Source organism: Haliotis rufescens, unplaced genomic scaffold (assembly GCF_023055435.1).
Source record: "Haliotis rufescens isolate VD_foot unplaced genomic scaffold, xgHalRufe1.0.p SCAF_35, whole genome shotgun sequence".
NCBI lineage: Eukaryota > Metazoa > Mollusca > Gastropoda > Lepetellida > Haliotidae > Haliotis > Haliotis rufescens.
In genome coordinates, this window is record NW_025964057.1 from 5,290,485 (window position 1) to 5,308,268 (window position 17,784).

At 45.3% G+C, this 17,784-nt stretch overlaps 2 protein-coding genes across 3 annotated transcripts in view; one reads left to right on the forward strand and one right to left on the reverse strand.

Moving 5' to 3' along the window:
• The window catches only part of LOC124124995 (protein phosphatase methylesterase 1-like), a 69,610-nt gene extending 58,794 nt beyond the window's left edge, over positions 1 to 10,816 (forward strand). For both annotated transcript variants that reach the window (XM_048381062.1, XM_048381063.1), the window contains exon 16: positions 9,144 to 10,816. In XM_048381062.1, coding sequence (XP_048237019.1) covers positions 9,144 to 9,162 — 19 coding nt within the window. In that variant the 3' untranslated portion in view covers positions 9,163 to 10,816. The remainder of the gene's footprint in view (positions 1 to 9,143) is intronic.
• The window catches only part of LOC124128223 (probable asparagine--tRNA ligase, mitochondrial), a 35,559-nt gene continuing 28,303 nt past the window's right edge, over positions 10,529 to 17,784 (reverse strand). Inside the window, exons 11-13 of the mRNA XM_046491597.2 lie at positions 12,676 to 12,807; positions 12,450 to 12,574; positions 10,529 to 12,014 (exon numbers count right to left, since the gene is read on the reverse strand). Coding sequence (XP_046347553.1) covers positions 11,870 to 12,014; positions 12,450 to 12,574; positions 12,676 to 12,807 — 402 coding nt within the window. The 3' untranslated portion in view covers positions 10,529 to 11,869. The remainder of the gene's footprint in view (positions 12,015 to 12,449; positions 12,575 to 12,675; positions 12,808 to 17,784) is intronic.

Genomic DNA, 17,784 nt, shown 5'->3' on the forward strand with positions numbered 1-17,784 from the left:
GTCTCATGTTTAGGAGGTGGGTATCTTTATGTATGATGGCAAGGATGTGCAGGACATGTCTCATGTCTTGAAGGTGGGTATCTTTATGTATGATGGCAAGGATGTGCAGGACATGTCTCATGTCTTGGAGGTGGGTATCTTTATGTATGAAGACAAGGATGTGCAGGACATGTCTCATGTTTTGGAGGTGGGTATCTTTATGTATGATGGCAAGGATGTGCAGGACATGTCTCGCGTCTTGGAGGTGGGTATCTTTATGTATGATGTCAAGGATGTGCAGGACATGTCTCGCGTCTTGGAGGTTGGTATCTTTATGTATGATGGCAAGGATGTGCAGGACATGTCTCACGTCTTTGAGGTGGGTATCTTTATGTATGATGGCAAGGATCTGCAGGACATGTCACGCGTCTTGGAGGTGGGTATCTTTATGCATGATAGCAAGGATGTGCAGGACATGTCTCACGTCTTGGAGGTGGGTATATTTATGCATGATGGCAAGGATGTGCAGGACATGTCTCGCGTCTTGGAGGTTGTGATGATGATATCTTTATGTATGATGTCAAGGATGTGCAGGACATGTCTCATGTCTTGGAGGTGGGTATCTTTATGTATGATGGCAAGGACGTGAAGGACATGTCTCGCGTCTTGGAGGTGGGTATCTTCATGCTTGATGGCAAGGATGTGCAGGACATGTCTCATGTCTTGGAGGTTGTGATGATGATATCTTTATGCATGATGTCAAGGATGTGCAGGACATGTTGCGTGTGTTGGAGGTGGGTATCTTTATGTATGATGGCAAGGATGTGCAGGACATGTCTCACGTCTTTGAGGTGGGTATCTTTATGTATGATGGCAAGGATGTGCAGGACATGTCTCATGTCTTGGAGGTGGGTATCTTTATGTAAGATGGCAAGGATGTGCAGGACATGTCTAGCGTCTTGGAGGTGGGTATCTTCATGTATGATGTCAAGGATGTGCAGGACATGTCTCGCATCTTGGAGGTGGGTATCTTTATGCATGATGTCAAGGATGTGCAGGACATGTCTCGCGTCTTGGAGGTTGTGATGATGATATCTTTATGCATGATGTCAAGGATGTGCAGGACATTCCTCATGTCTTGGAGGTGGGTATCTTTATGTATGATGGCAAGGATGTGCAGGACATGTCTAGCGTCTTGAAAGGTGGGTATCTTTATGTATGATGGCAAGGATGTGCAAGATATGGCTCATGTTTTGGAGGTGGGTATCTTTATGTATGATGGCAAGGATGTGCAGGACATGTCTCATGTCTTGAAGGTGGGTATCTTTATGTATGATGGCAAGGATGTGCAGGATATGTCTCACCTCTTGGAGGTGGGTATCTTTATGCATGATGTCAAGGATGTGCAGGACATGTCTCGCGTCTTGGAGGTTGTGATGATGATATCTTTATGCATGATGTCAAGGATGTGCAGGACATTCCTCATGTCTTGGACGTGGGTATCTTTATGTATGATGGCAAGGATGTGCAGGACTTGTCTAGCGTCTTGAAGGTGGGTATCTTTATGTATGATGGCAAGGATGTGCAGGATATGTCTCATGTTTAGGAGGTGGGTATCTTTCTGTATGATGGCAAGGATGTGCAGGACATGTCTCATGTCTTGAAGGTGGGTATCTTTATGTATGATGGCAAGGATGTGCAGGACATGTCTCATGTCTTGGAGGTGGGTATCTTTATGTATGATGGCAAGGATGTGCAGGACATGTCTCATGTTTTGGAGGTGGGTATCTTTATGTATGATGGCAAGGATGTGCAGGACATGTCTCGCGTCTTGGAGGTGGGTATCTTTATGTATGATGTCAAGGATGTGCAGGACATGTCTCGCGTCTTGGAGGTTGGTATCTTTATGTATGATGGCAAGGATGTGCAGGACATGTCTCACGTCTTGGAGGTGGGTATCTTTATGTATGATGGCAAGGATCTGCAGGACATGTCACGCGTCTTGGAGGTGGGTATCTTTATGCATGATAGCAAGGATGTGCAGGACATGTCTCACGTCTTGGAGGTGGGTATATTTATGCATGATGGCAAGGATGTGCAGGACATGTCTCGCGTCTTGGAGGTTGTGATGATGATATCTTTATGTATGATGTCAAGGATGTGCAGGACATGTCTCATGTCTTGGAGGTGGGTATCTTTATGTATGATGGCAAGGACGTGAAGGACATGTCTCGCGTCTTGGAGGTGGGTATCTTCATGCTTGATGGCAAGGATGTGCAGGACATGCCTCATGTCTTGGAGGTTGTGATGATGATATCTTTATGCATGATGTCAAGGATGTGCAGGACATGTTGCGTGTGTTGGAGGTGGGTATCTTTATGTATGATGGCAAGGATGTGCAGGACATGTCTCACGTCTTTGAGGTGGGTATCTTTATGTATGATGGCAAGGATGTGCAGGACATGTCTCATGTCTTGGAGGTGGGTATCTTTATGTAAGATGGCAAGGATGTGCAGGACATGTCTAGCGTCTTGGAGGTGGGTATCTTCATGTATGATGTCAAGGATGTGCAGGACATGTCTCGCATCTTGGAGGTGGGTATCTTTATGCATGATGTCAAGGATGTGCAGGACATGTCTCGCGTCTTGGAGGTTGTGATGATGATATCTTTATGCATGATGTCAAGGATGTGCAGGACATTCCTCATGTCTTGGAGGTGGGTATCTTTATGTATGATGGCAAGGATGTGCAGGACATGTCTAGCGTCTTGAAAGGTGGGTATCTTTATGTATGATGGCAAGGATGTGCAAGATATGGCTCATGTTTTGGAGGTGGGTATCTTTATGTATGATGGCAAGGATGTGCAGGACATGTCTCATGTCTTGAAGGTGGGTATCTTTATGTATGATGGCAAGGATGTGCAGGATATGTCTCACCTCTTGGAGGTGGGTATCTTTATGTATGATGGCAAGGATGTGCAGGACATGTCACACGGCTTGGAGGTTGGTATCTTTATGTATGATGGCAAGGATGTGCAGGACATGTCACGCGTCTTGGAGGTTGGTATCTTTATGTATGATGGCAAGGATGTGCAGGACATGTCTCACGTCTTTGAGGTGGGTATCTTTATGTATGATGGCAAGGATCTGCAGGACATGTCTCATGTCTTGGAGGTGGGTATCTTAATGTATGATGGCAAGGATGTGCAGGACATGTCTCATGTCTTGGAGGTGGGTATCTTTATGTATGATGGCAAGGATGTGCAGGACATGTGTCGCGTCTTGGAGGTTGTGATGATGATATCTTTATGCATGATGTCAAGGATGTGCAGGACATGTTGCGTGTGTTGGAGGTGGTTATCTTTATGTATGATGGCAAGGATGTGCAGGACATGTCCATGTCTTGGAGGTGGGTATCTTTATGTATGATGGCAAGGATGTGCAGGACATGTCTCGCGTCTTGGAGGTGGGTATCTTTATGTATGATGTCAAGGATGTGCAGGACATGTCTCGCATCTTGGAGGTGGGTATCTTTATGTATGATGGCAAGGATGTGCAGGACATGTCTCATGTCTTGGAGGTGGGTATCTTTATGTATGATGTCAAGGATGTGCAGGACATGTTTCACATCTTGGAGGTGGGTATCTTTATGTATGATGGCAAGGATGTGCAGGATATGCCTCATGTTTTGGAGGTTGGTATCTTTATGTATGATGGCAAGGATGTGCAGGACATGTCTCACGTCTTGGAGGTTGGTATCTTTATGTATGATGGCAAGGATGTGCAGGACATGTCTCACGTCTTGGAGGTTGGTATCTTTATGTATGATGGCAAGGATGTGCAGGACATGTTTCGCATCTTGGAGGTGGGTATCTTTATGTATGATGGCAAGGATGTGCAGGACATATCTCGCGTCTTCGAGGTTGGTATCTTTATGTATGATGGCAAGGATGTGGAGGACATGTCTCATGTCTTGGAGGTTGGTATCTTTATGTATGATGTCAAGGATGTGCAGGATATGCCTCATGTCTTGGAGGTGGGTATCTTTATGTATGATGTCAAGGATGTGCAGGACATATCTCGCGTCTTGGAGGTTGGTATCTTTATGTATGATGGCAAGGATGTGCAGGACATGTTTCGCATCTTGGAGGTGGGTATCTTTATGCATGATGTCAAGGATGTGCAAGATATGCCTCATGTTTTGGAGGTTGGTATCTTTATGTATGATGGCAAGGATGTGCAGGACATGTCTCACGTCTTGGAGGTGGGTATCTTTATGTATGATGTCAAGGATGTGCAGGATATGCCTCATGTTTTGGAGGTGGGTATCTCTATGTATGATGGCAAGGATGTGCAGGACATGTTGCGAGTGTTGGAGGTGGGTATCTTTATGTATGATGGCAAGGATGTGCAGGACATGTCTCACGTCTTTGAGGTGGGTATCTTTATGTATGATGGCAAGGATGTGCAGGACATGTCTCATGTCTTGGAGGTGGGTATCTTTATGTATGATGGCAAGGATGTGCAGGACATGTCTAGCGTCTTGGAGGTGGGTATCTTTATGTATGATGTCAAGGATGTGCAGGACATGTCTCGCGTCTTGGAGGTTGTGATGATGATATCTTTATGCATGATGTCAAGGATGTGCAGGACATTCCTCATGTCTTGGACGTGGGTATCTTTATGTATGATGGCAAGGATGTGCAGGACATGTCTAGCGTCTTGAAGGTGGGTATCTTTATGTATGATGGCAAGGATGTGCAGGATATGTCTCATGTTTAGGAGGTGGGTATCTTTATGTATGATGGCAAGGATGTGCAGGACATGTCTCATGTCTTGAAGGTGGGTATCTTTATGTATGATGGCAAGGATGTGCAGGACATGTCTCATGTCTTGGAGGTGGGTATCTTTATGTATGATGGCAAGGATGTGCAGGACATGTCTCATGTTTTGGAGGTGGGTATCTTTATGTATGATGGCAAGGATGTGCAGGACATGTCTCGCGTCTTGGAGGTGGGTATCTTTATGTATGATGTCAAGGATGTGCAGGACATGTCTCGCGTCTTGGAGGTTGGTATCTTTATGTATGATGGCAAGGATGTGCAGGACATGTCTCACGTCTTGGAGGTGGGTATCTTTATGTATGATGGCAAGGATCTGCAGGACATGTCACGCGTCTTGGAGGTGGGTATCTTTATGCATGATAGCAAGGATGTGCAGGACATGTCTCACGTCTTGGAGGTTGGTATATTTATGCATGATGGCAAGGATGTGCAGGACATGTCTCGCGTCTTGGAGGTTGTGATGATGATATCTTTATGTATGATGTCAAGGATGTGCAGGACATGTCTCATGTCTTGGAGGTGGGTATCTTTATGTATGATGGCAAGGACGTGAAGGACATGTCTCGCGTCTTGGAGGTGGGTATCTTCATGCTTGATGGCAAGGATGTGCAGGACATGTCTCATGTCTTGGAGGTTGTGATGATGATATCTTTATGCATGATGTCAAGGATGTGCAGGACATGTTGCGTGTGTTGGAGGTGGGTATCTTTATGTATGATGGCAAGGATGTGCAGGACATGTCTCACGTCTTTGAGGTGGGTATCTTTATGTATGATGGCAAGGATGTGCAGGACATGTCTCATGTCTTGGAGGTGGGTATCTTTATGTATGATGGCAAGGATGTGCAGGACATGTCTAGCGTCTTGGAGGTGGGTATCTTTATGTATGATGTCAAGGATGTGCAGGACATGTCTCGCATCTTGGAGGTGGGTATCTTTATGCATGATGTCAAGGATGTGCAGGACATGTCTCGCGTCTTGGAGGTTGTGATGATGATATCTTTATGCATGATGTCAAGGATGTGCAGGACATTCCTCATGTCTTGGAGGTGGGTATCTTTATGTATGATGGCAAGGATGTGCAGGACATGTCTAGCGTCTTGAAAGGTGGGTATCTTTATGTATGATGGCAAGGATGTGCAAGATATGGCTCATGTTTTGGAGGTGGGTATCTTTATGTATGATGGCAAGGATGTGCAGGACATGTCTCATGTCTTGAAGGTGGGTATCTTTATGTATGATGGCAAGGATGTGCAGGATATGTCTCACCTCTTGGAGGTGGGTATCTTTATGTATGATGGCAAGGATGTGCAGGACATGTCACGCGTCTTGGAGGTGGGTATCTTTATGTATGATGGCAAGGATGTGCAGGACATGTCTCACGTCTTTGAGGTGGGTATCTTTATGTATGATGGCAAGGATCTGCAGGACATGTCTCATGTCTTGAAGGTGGGTATCTTTATGTATGATGGCAAGGATGTGCAAGATATGGCTCATGTTTTGGAGGTGGGTATCTTTATGTATGATGGCAAGGATGTGCAGGACATGTCATGCGTCCTGGAGGTGGGTATCTTTATGTATGATGGCAAGGATGTGCAGGACATGTCTCACGTCTTGGAGGTGGGTATCTTTATGTATGATGGCAAGGGTGTGCAGGACATGTCTCGCGTCTTGGAGGTTGTGATGATGATATCTTTATGCATGATGTCAAGGATGTGCAGGACATGTCTCATGTCTTGGAGGTGGGTATCTTTATGCATGATAGCAAGGATGTGCAGGACATGTCTCACGTCTTGGAGGTGGGTATCTTTATGTATGATGGCAAGGATGTGCAGGACATGTCTAGCGTCTTGGAGGTTGGTATCTTTATGTATGATGGCAAGGATGTGCAGGACATGTCTCACGTCTTTGAGGTGGGTATCTTTATGTATGATGGCAAGGATCTGCAGGACATGTCGCGCGTCTTGGAGGTGGGTATCTTTATGCATGATGGCAAGGGTGTGCAGGACATGTCTCGCGTCTTGGAGGTTGTGATGATGATATCTTTATGCATGATGTCAAGGATGTGCAGGACATGTCTCATGTCTTTGAGGTGGGTATCTTTATGCATGATAGCAAGGATGTGCAGGACATGTCTCACGTCTTGGAGGTGGGTATATTTATGCATGATGGCAAGGATGTGCAGGACATGTCTCGCGTCTTGGAGGTTGTGATGATGATATCTTTATGTATGATGTCAAGGATGTGCAGGACATGTCTCATGTCTTGGAGGTGGGTATCTTTATGTATGATGGCAAGGACGTGAAGGACATGTCTCGCGTCTTGGAGGTGGGTATCTTCATGCTTGATGGCAAGGATGTGCAGGACATGTCTCATGTCTTGGAGGTTGTGATGATGATATCTTTATGCATGATGTCAAGGATGTGCAGGAGATGTTGCGTGTGTTGGAGTTGGGTATCTTTATGTATGATGGCAAGGATGTGCAGGACATGTCTCACGTCTTTGAGGTGGGTATCTTTATGTATGATGGCAAGGATGTGCAGGACATGTCTCATGTCTTGGAGGTGGGTATCTTTATGTATGATGGCAAGGATGTGCAGGACATGTCTAGCGTCTTGGAGGTGGGTATCTTTATGTATGATGTCAAGGATGTGCAGGACATGTCTCGCATCTTGGAGGTGGGTATCTTTATGCATGATGTCAAGGATGTGCAGGACATGTCTTGCGTCTTGGAGGTTGTGATGATGATATCTTTATGCATGATGTCAAGGATGTGCAGGACATGTCTCATGTCTTGGAGGTGGGTATCTTTATGTATGATGGCAAGGACGTGAAGGACATGTCTCGCGTCTTGGAGGTGGGTATCTTCATGCTTGATGGCAAGGATGTGCAGGACATGTCTCATGTCTTGGAGGTTGTGATGATGATATCTTTATGCATGATGTCAAGGATGTGCAGGACATGTTGCGTGTGTTGGAGGTGGGTGTCTTTATGTATGATGGCAAGGATGTGCAGGACATGTCTCACGTCTTTGAGGTGGGTATCTTTATGTATGATGGCAAGGATGTGCAGGACATGTCTCATGTCTTGGAGGTGGGTATCTTTATGTATGATGGCAAGGATGTGCAGGACATGTCTAGCGTCTTGGAGGTGGGTATCTTTATGTATGATGTCAAGGATGTGCAGGACATGTCTCGCATCTTGGAGGTGGGTATCTTTATGCATGATGTCAAGGATGTGCAGGACATGTCTTGCGTCTTGGAGGTTGTGATGATGATATCTTTATGCATGATGTCAAGGATGTGCAGGACATTCCTCATGTCTTGGAGGTGGGTATCTTTATGTATGATGGCAAGGATGTGCAGGACATGTCTAGCGTCTTGAAAGGTGGGTATCTTTATGTATGATGGCAAGGATGTGCAAGATATGGCTCATGTTTTGGAGGTGAGTATCTTTATGTATGATGGCAAGGATGTGCAGGACATGTCTCACGTCTTGGAGGTGGGTATCTTTATGTATGATGGCAAGGATGTGCAGGACATGTCTCATGTTTTGGAGGTGGGTATCTTTATGTATGATGGCAAGGATGTGCAGGACATGTCACGCGTCTTGGAGGTTGGTATCTTTATGTATGATGGCAAGGATGTGCAGGACATGTCTCACGTCTTTGAGGTGGGTATCTTTATGTATGATGGCAAGGATCTGCAGGACATGTCGCGCGTCTTGGAGGTGGGTATCTTTATGCATGATGGCAAGGGTGTCCAGGACATGTCTCGCGTCTTGGAGGTTGTGATGATGATATCTTTATGCATGATGTCAAGGATGTGCAGGACATGTCTCATGTCTTGGAGGTGGGTATCTTTATGTATGATGGCAAGGATGTGCAGGACATGTCTCATGTCTTGGAGGTTGGTATCTTTATGTATGATGGCAAGGATGTGCAGGACATGTCGCGCGTGTTGGAGGTGGGTATCTTTATGTATGATGGCAAGGATGTGCAGGACATGTCTCGCGTCTTGGAGGTGGGTATCTTTATGCATGATGGCAAGGATGTGCAGGACATGTCTCATGTCTTGGAGGTGGGTATCTTTATGCATGATGGCAAGGATGTGCAGGACATGTCTCATGTCTTGGAGGTGGGTATCTTTATGCATGATGGCAAGGATGTGCAGGATATGCCTCATGTTTTGGAGGTTGGTTTCTTTATGTATGATGGCAAGGATGTGCAGGATATGCCTCATGTTTTGGATGTGGGGACAAATGTCAGGGGTGTAGACACCTCACATTGGACATGCAGCTGACATGCTTGAAATCTTCCACAGGTCATTCCCAGCTTGTTGACTTTGGTCTTCTGACGTGAGAGAGGCTGCCAGTCACCCCATACAGAGGACTCTACACAGTGCTAAACGGCCACGACATCAAGTGATGTTCATGATTCATACACAGTACAATAGGCTGATTTGAAAGAAAAACAACAAGATTGTGTTTGTGTGTGCGCATGCGTGTGTGTGCGTGTGTGTGCAAGTAACTTCAGTCAATCTGTCTGCCACAACTCATTTGTCCCCTTCTCTGTAGAAAAGTCATCATGTAGATCTACATTTACATCGGACAGAGGACACAGTGTTGTCCCGTCAGTCAGATCTCCCCGACGTGTTGATCTGCATTTACATCGGACAGACGACACACTTTTGTCCCATCAGTCAGATATCCCCGACGTGTAGATCTACAGTTACATCAGATAGAGGACACAGTATTGTCCCGTCAGTCAGACCTCCCCAACGTGTAGTGGACCTGTTGTAGTACTCAGTGTCTGCTTCACTGTACACTTCTTAAAAAGAACAATGTTATGCTCAGGGCCCTGTACACAAAGCGATCTGAGATGTTCGTAACTCCCATACTTTAACATTAGGCTTACGATAGTCATAGTGCTGAAGTTGCTTTGCTGAACAGGCCCAGAATTTCATTCAACTAGTCACACTGGCTTGTTATAGTACAGTTATAATTGTACAGTGATAGAAAAAGATGTACAGCCTAGAACTCTGAAACATTCAACAGTCCTGAAAAGGCTTAAAAAATTAAAAGAACTGGTTCTCAGGCAATGGGTTTTCAAAATATAGTGCGGGCGGGCGGTGTCTTTTATTTTATTTTTGTTGTTGTTCAAACTAGTTTGTAACCAAATAAACAGTTGTGTACAATCAGCCTGGGAAAGGGCCTCCCTACATAAATGTATTCCTTGATGAGTAAAATACTGGAATACGTTGGATTTGGAATGTTTAGGGATTTTATTTTTTTAAATTTTTGTTTAAATGGAAATAAAAACAAAGGTTTGGCAAACTTTATTATGATACAGGCGGTGCCTGAGAACCAAGACTATATCTTTTTTAGCCTAAACATGAACTTTTAGTCGAAACTAGTAAAGTAATGTGAGATTTCTGTTTAGGATTTTGACAAATACAAGTAAACCCTGACTTCAGCTGGAATCAGAAACAAATGCATTTCCTCAATAAATAAGCCCAGAAAGTATTTAAAGAAGATAACATGTAGAGGTAGCATTTCTCATGCAACTAGCCTTCGGAATTGTACACCCAACGTTGTAGTGTACAGTCCATGTTGTGTTGATGCTGTTGTTGTTTCTGTATGCAGATGTGTTCACTCACTTCAATGTGACGAACACAACGTTGACAGTGAATCACCAACAATGCACTGGGACATATACACAAGTTTATTGTACAGCAGCATGTTTGTTTTGGTTAACACATCCTGTTGAGTGGACACAGATGTGTCACGTGGGCAACAATCACCTCTAAAACATTGGATCTGTTCTCAGTGTGATGTGGGAATATATGCACACGTGTTGTGAACATCTAAAGCAAAACAAGGAAACATTTTGTGAAATGAAATTATCAAACAATGTTTTCAACTAAACATTTTCATATTAGAGACTCATTTGTATATTTTGTACATATGCTATTAAACTATACTTTTTCATTTTTTAGATCTGTTCATTTTCATTCTAAACCAATAAAAATATGTAGTGTCGTCTGACAGGGATCAATCTGCAGTTTACTGAGATGGCCTATCTTAGACCTGTGAATACCATTACTCTATGTATGGGATTTAAAACAGGCAAAACCCAGGTGCTTCATCAACAAAGCATTTCCAGCTCTGTGTCTGTCCAAACTTCAGAACATGAGGGCTTCATCACATGCATTAAGTAGATCTCCATCTGGCAGTCCACTTCTACACCCAGGAACTGCCTACACAAGTAGGGTTAGGTGTGAGTGACTAAGGGAAGCAACTCTGCACAGTAAAATGCAGCACATTGAACACTGGATCCCCTGAAGTCTTTAGTGTGCTCACTGTTCAGCCAGCAGTCCCCTCAACTAGTACACTCTACCTGCCTATGTTCCATATACACAACTGTCACATGACTTGTCCCTAATTACAGACAGAGTACATGGAAATCACACTAGGAATCTCTCACACATTACCCCACTATGTTTCAGTCAAGCTCCTTCCCAACATGTGACACCTTCCTTACACTCCCGGTGACATCGCTGCCACCAGTGTGGGCAGGGCAGGGCAGGGCAGGGCAGGACCATTACAACTCTAACTCCACAACGTAGTAACGTTTATACTCTTCTTTATGTCTTTGGGAATGCCATGATAGTGAATGTTGAAAAGGTTTATGACTGACAGTATTTCCCAGATGAATTTACCTTTTTTGTGTGTTTGTTTGATCAGATTGGTTCGAGATTGCAGACAAACAGACAAACAGACAAATCAACCAACTTCCCCCTAACATTCTTACTAAGAGTATTCCACGTTACAGCAGTCATCACTTGTTTGTAAACACTTGTTTGTAAACATAAGGGTCAGTCGGTTGCGAGTTCAACTCCGAGCATGGTTGTAGCCACCTAGCATAGAGAGTTCTGCGAAAGGGATATCGCTGTGAGGAGCTTGCGTTACAGTGTCACATGGCAGTGTGTTGATCTTTGGTTGTTATTGGGTGGTAACACGTGGCAGTACGTCGATGGTGACAGGTCAACTACAGCTTGCAGGTCCCTGGTGAGCGTGGGAAGGGAATGACATCACGGATGTTGCCTGTCCCTAACAGATGCTGCAGGTATCTCTCAAACCCGAGGCCAAAGCCGCCATGAGGAGCCGAGCCGTACTTCCTCAAGTCCAGGTACCTGAAAAAAGAGGATCTCTAGGATTGTGCTGAGCTTTCACAAACTGTTATCATTTCTGAAAGAAAGTGGACTGCTATAGTAGTTATTTTTCTTGACTCTGGATGTGATGGATTACGTGTACAATGCTTGTCGTAAGAGGCGGCGAACGGGAATGGTAGCCAGGCTCGCTGACTTGTTTGATGCATGTCATTGTATTCCAATCGCGTGGCTCGTTGCTCATGACGTCAATCGATGGATTGTCTGGTCCAGACCTACTTACAGACCGCCGTCATATAGCTGGAATATTGCTCAGTGTGGCGTTAAACAACAAACAAAAATAACAACAACAAAAATGTGTCCTTAGAGATACATGCTTGTACATCAAGCTAGTTTCTGGTCTAGTTCAATGCTGCAACCGTTGGGTTGCAAACAGTAAACAAGGGGTACAATACTTGCCAGTCATACATGTCTTGTTCTCCTGCGGCTTCAAGTCGTGAGTGCAGAGTATCATAATTGTCCTCCCTCAGACTGCCACCTATGAGCTCACCCACTCCAGGAACCAACAGGTCGACCGCACCCACCTACAAAACACATCACAGTTTAATTTAATCTGTTGAAGCTTGGAGGGTGTCTGGGCTACTACATCTGAATAAGATCGTACAAAGCAAGAAGTTTAACCTACAGTTTTGTTGTCTGGGTTGAGTTTGGTGTAGAACGGTTTGAGCTGCGCAGGGAAGTCTGTCACAAACACAGGAACATCACCCAGGTGCTGAGTCAGCCATCGCTCGTGCTCCTTCTGCAGATCAGCGCCCCACTTGGAAGAAAAAAAAACACATGTCAGAGATACAATGGATGATACTTCTACGTAGGAGACTCACTGACAGCAGAGATACAATGGATGATACTTCTACGTGGGAGACTCACAGACAGCAGAGATACGATGAATGCTACTTGTATGTGTGAGTGTCACTGACAGCAGAGACATGATGGATGATACTTCTATGTGTGAGACTGACAGCCAGCAGTGATACGATGGATGATACTTCTAAGTAGGAGACTCGCAGACAGCAGAGATACGACAGATGCTACTCCTATGTAGGAAACTGACAGACAGCAGAGATACAATGAATGATACTTCTACGTAGAAGACTCACAGACTGCAGAGATGTGAAGGATGCTACTTCTACATAGGAGACTCACAGACAGCAGCGATGCGATGGATGATATGAGGGGTGTTCATTAAAGATTTCCCCTGACCCTCTTCCGATGGACCTAGTGGAATGAAACTTAGCATAGGTATTAGTCTTTCTCCACATAGGAACCACCAAGAGTTACACACTTCTCCCATCGTTTTATGCAACTATGGAGACCTCGCTTGTAAAAGCCCTCATTTTGTGTCTTAAACCAGGACTTGACTTCGGAAATCAGTGTTTCATCATCTGTGAAACGTTTTCCCTTCAAAAATGACTTCATGTTTGGAAAGAGGTGGAAGTCAGATGGTGCAAGGTCAGGAGAGTAAGGAGGATGTGGAAGGATTTCATAGCCACAGGACTGCACTTCTGTCTGGGCAACATGAGAGTTGTGTACTGGAACATTGTCTTGCAGGAGACGGACACCCTTGGTCAGCATGCCACGCCTCTTAAGCTTGATAGCGTCCCGCAATTTCCGCAGCAGTGAAGCATAATAAGCTCCTGTAATTGTGGTACCCTTTGCCAAGAAATCCATCATCACTACTCCGTGCTGGTCCCAAAACAGCACCTGCCTGCAGAGGGTTGGACACGTGCCTTCTTTGGGGGTGGTGACTCCACATGCTTCCATTGCATCGACTGAACTTTAGTCTCAGGATCATAGTGATGGACCCATGTTTCATCCTGTGTGATAAGTCTGTCAAAAAAGTTTGCCTGTTTTTTTTGGCACATGTCCAAAAGATCCTTTGAGCAATTGACTAGTTCCTGCTTTTGGAAAGGGGTGAGCAGCCTGGGAATCCATCGTGCAGACACCTTATGCATGTTCAAATTGTCATGGATGATTTTTTCGACAGACCCTACACTGATCTTGACATCTTGTGCTAACTGGCGAACAGTTATACGTCGGTCTGCCAAAATGGCGGTCTCTACTTGATGGATAGTGTCCTCATCTATGGCTGAATGGGGGCTACCAGGTACGGCAGCTGTTTCCGCAGATGTCCGACCACACTTGAACTGGCGATGCCAGTGTTTAACAACGTCATATGATGGGGCATCTTCCCAGTAAGTTACTTTCATTTCATCGAAAGTTTCTTTTGGTGTGCGACCTTTCAAATATAAAAACCTAATCACTGCTCGGTATTCTACTGGCTCCATTGTCACACCCTACTCGATCATAACACCTGTAAAAGTGGTAAGATTAATAGTTCGGTGCTGCAAATTCAGACATAACCCATAGATACATGTATCATTACACGTGAAATTTCAACCAAATATGATAACCCTAAGTGGTTTAGGGGCAATCTTTAATGAACACCCCTCGTACTTCTACTTAGGGGACTGACAGACAGCAGAGATAAGATGGATGCTACTTCTACGTGGGAGACTCACAGGCAGCAGAGATACGATTGATGATACATCTACGTGGGAGACTCACTGACAGCCGAGATGCGATGGATGATACTTCTACTTAAAAGACTGACAGCCAGCAGTGATACGATGGATGATACATCTACGTGGGAGACTGACTGACAGCAGTGATACGATGGATGATACATCTACGTGGGAGACTGACAGACAGCAGTGATACGATGGATGATACATCTACGTGGGAGACTGACTGACAGCAGTGATACGATGGATGATACATCTACGTGGGAGACTGACAGACAGCAGTGATACGATGGATGCTACTTCTACATGGGAGACTCACTGACAGCAGAGATGCGATGGATGCTACTTCTATGTGGGAGACTCACTGACAACAGTGATACGATGGATGATACATCTACGTGGGAGACTGACAGATAGCAGAGATGCGATGGATGCTACTTCTATGTGGGAGACCCACAGACAGCCGAGATGCGATGGATGCTACTTCTACTTAAAAGACTGACAGACAGCAGTGATACGATGGATGATACATCTACGTGGGAGACTGACTGACAGCAGTGATACGATGGATGATACATCTACGTGGGAGACTGACAGGCAGCAGTGATACGATGGATGCTACTTCTATGTGGGAGACTCACTGACAGCAGTGATACGATGGATGATACATCTACGTGGGAGACTGACTGACAGCAGTGATACGACGGATGATACATCTACGTGGGAGACTGACAGACAGCAGTGATACGATGGATGCTACTTCTATGTGGGAGACTCACTGACAACAGTGATACGATGGATGATACATCTACGTGGGAGACTGACAGATAGCAGTGATACGATGGATGCTACTTCTACATGGGAGACTCACTGACAGCAGAGATGCGATGGATGATACATCTACGTGGGAGACTGACAGACAGCAGAGATACGATAGATGCTACTTCTACATGGGAGACTTACTGACAGCAGAGATGCGATGGATGATACATCTACGTGGGAGACTGACAGATAGCAGTGATACGATGGATGCTACTTCTACATGGGAGACTCACTGACAGCAGAGATGGGATGGATGATACATCTACGTGGGAGACTGACAGACAGCCGAGATACGATGGATGCTACTTCTATGTGGGAGACTCACTGACAGCAGTGATACGATGGATGATACTTCTACATGGGAGACTGACAGACAGCAGTGATACGATGGATGCTGCTTCTATGTGGGAGACTCACAGACAGCAGAGATACGATGGATGCTACTTCTACATGGGAGACTCACTGACAGCAGAGATGCGATGGATGCTACTTCTACATGGGAGACTGACTGACAGCAGTGATACGATGGATGATACATCTACGTGGGAGACTGACAGACAGTAGAGATGCGATGGATGCTACTTCTATGTGGGAGACTCACTGACAGCCGAGATGTGATGGATGATACTTCTACTTAAAAGACTGACAGCCAGCAGTGATACGATGGATGATACATCTACGTGGGAGACTGACAGACAGCAGAGATACGATGGATGCTACTTCTACTTAAAAGAATGACAGACAGCAGTGATACGATGGATGCTACTTCTATGTGGGAGACTCACAGACAGCAGAGATACGATGGATGCTACTTCTATGTGGGAGACCCACAGACAGCCGAGATGCGATGGATGCTACTTCTACTTAAAAGACTGACAGACAGCAGTGATACGATGGATGATACATCTACGTGGGAGACTGACAGACAGCAGTGATACGATGGATGCTACTTCTATGTGGGAGACTCACTGACAACAGTGATACGATGGATGATACATCTACGTGGGAGACTCACAGACAGCAGAGATACGATGGATGCTACTTCTATGTGGGAGTCTCACAGACAGCAGAGATACGATGGATGCTACTTCTATGTGGGAGTCTCACAGACAGCAGAGATACGATGGATGCTACTTCTATGTGGGAGACTCACTGACAGCAGTGATACGATGGATGATACATCTACGTGGGAGACTGACTGACAGCAGTGATACGACGGATGATACATCTACGTGGGAGACTGACAGACAGCAGTGATACGATGGATGCTACTTCTATGTGGGAGACTCACTGACAACAGTGATACGATGGATGATACATCTACGTGGGAGACTGACAGATAGCAGTGATACGATGGATGCTACTTCTACATGGGAGACTCACTGACAGCAGAGATGCGATGGATGATACATCTACGTGGGAGACTGACAGACAGCAGAGATACGATAGATGCTACTTCTACATGGGAGACTTACTGACAGCAGAGATGCGATGGATGATACATCTACGTGGGAGACTGACAGATAGCAGTGATACGATGGATGCTACTTCTACATGGGAGACTCACTGACAGCAGAGATGGGATGGATGATACATCTACGTGGGAGACTGACAGACAGCCGAGATACGATGGATGCTACTTCTATGTGGGAGACTCACTGACAGCAGTGATACGATGGATGATACTTCTACATGGGAGACTGACAGACAGCAGTGATACGATGGATGCTACTTCTATGTGGGAGACTCACTGACAGCAGTGATACGATGGATGATACTTCTACATGGGAGACTGACAGACAGCAGTGATACGATGGATGCTGCTTCTATGTGGGAGACTCACAGACAGCAGAGATACGATGGATGCTACTTCTACATGGGAGACTCACTGACAGCAGAGATGCGATGGATGCTACTTCTACATGGGAGACTGACTGACAGCAGTGATACGATGGATGATACATCTACGTGGGAGACTGACAGACAGTAGAGATGCGATGGATGCTACTTCTATGTGGGAGACTCACTGACAGCCGAGATGTGATGGATGATACTTCTACTTAAAAGACTGACAGCCAGCAGTGATACGATGGATGATACATCTACGTGGGAGACTGACAGACAGCAGAGATACGATGGATGCTACTTCTACTTATAAGAATGACAGACAGCAGTGATACGATGGATGCTACTTCTATGTGGGAGACTCACAGACAGCAGAGATACGATGGATGCTACTTCTATGTGGGAGACCCACAGACAGCCGAGATGCGATGGATGCTACTTCTACTTAAAAGACTGACAGACAGCAGTGATACGATGGATGATACATCTACGTGGGAGACTGACAGACAGCAGTGATACGATGGATGCTACTTCTATGTGGGAGA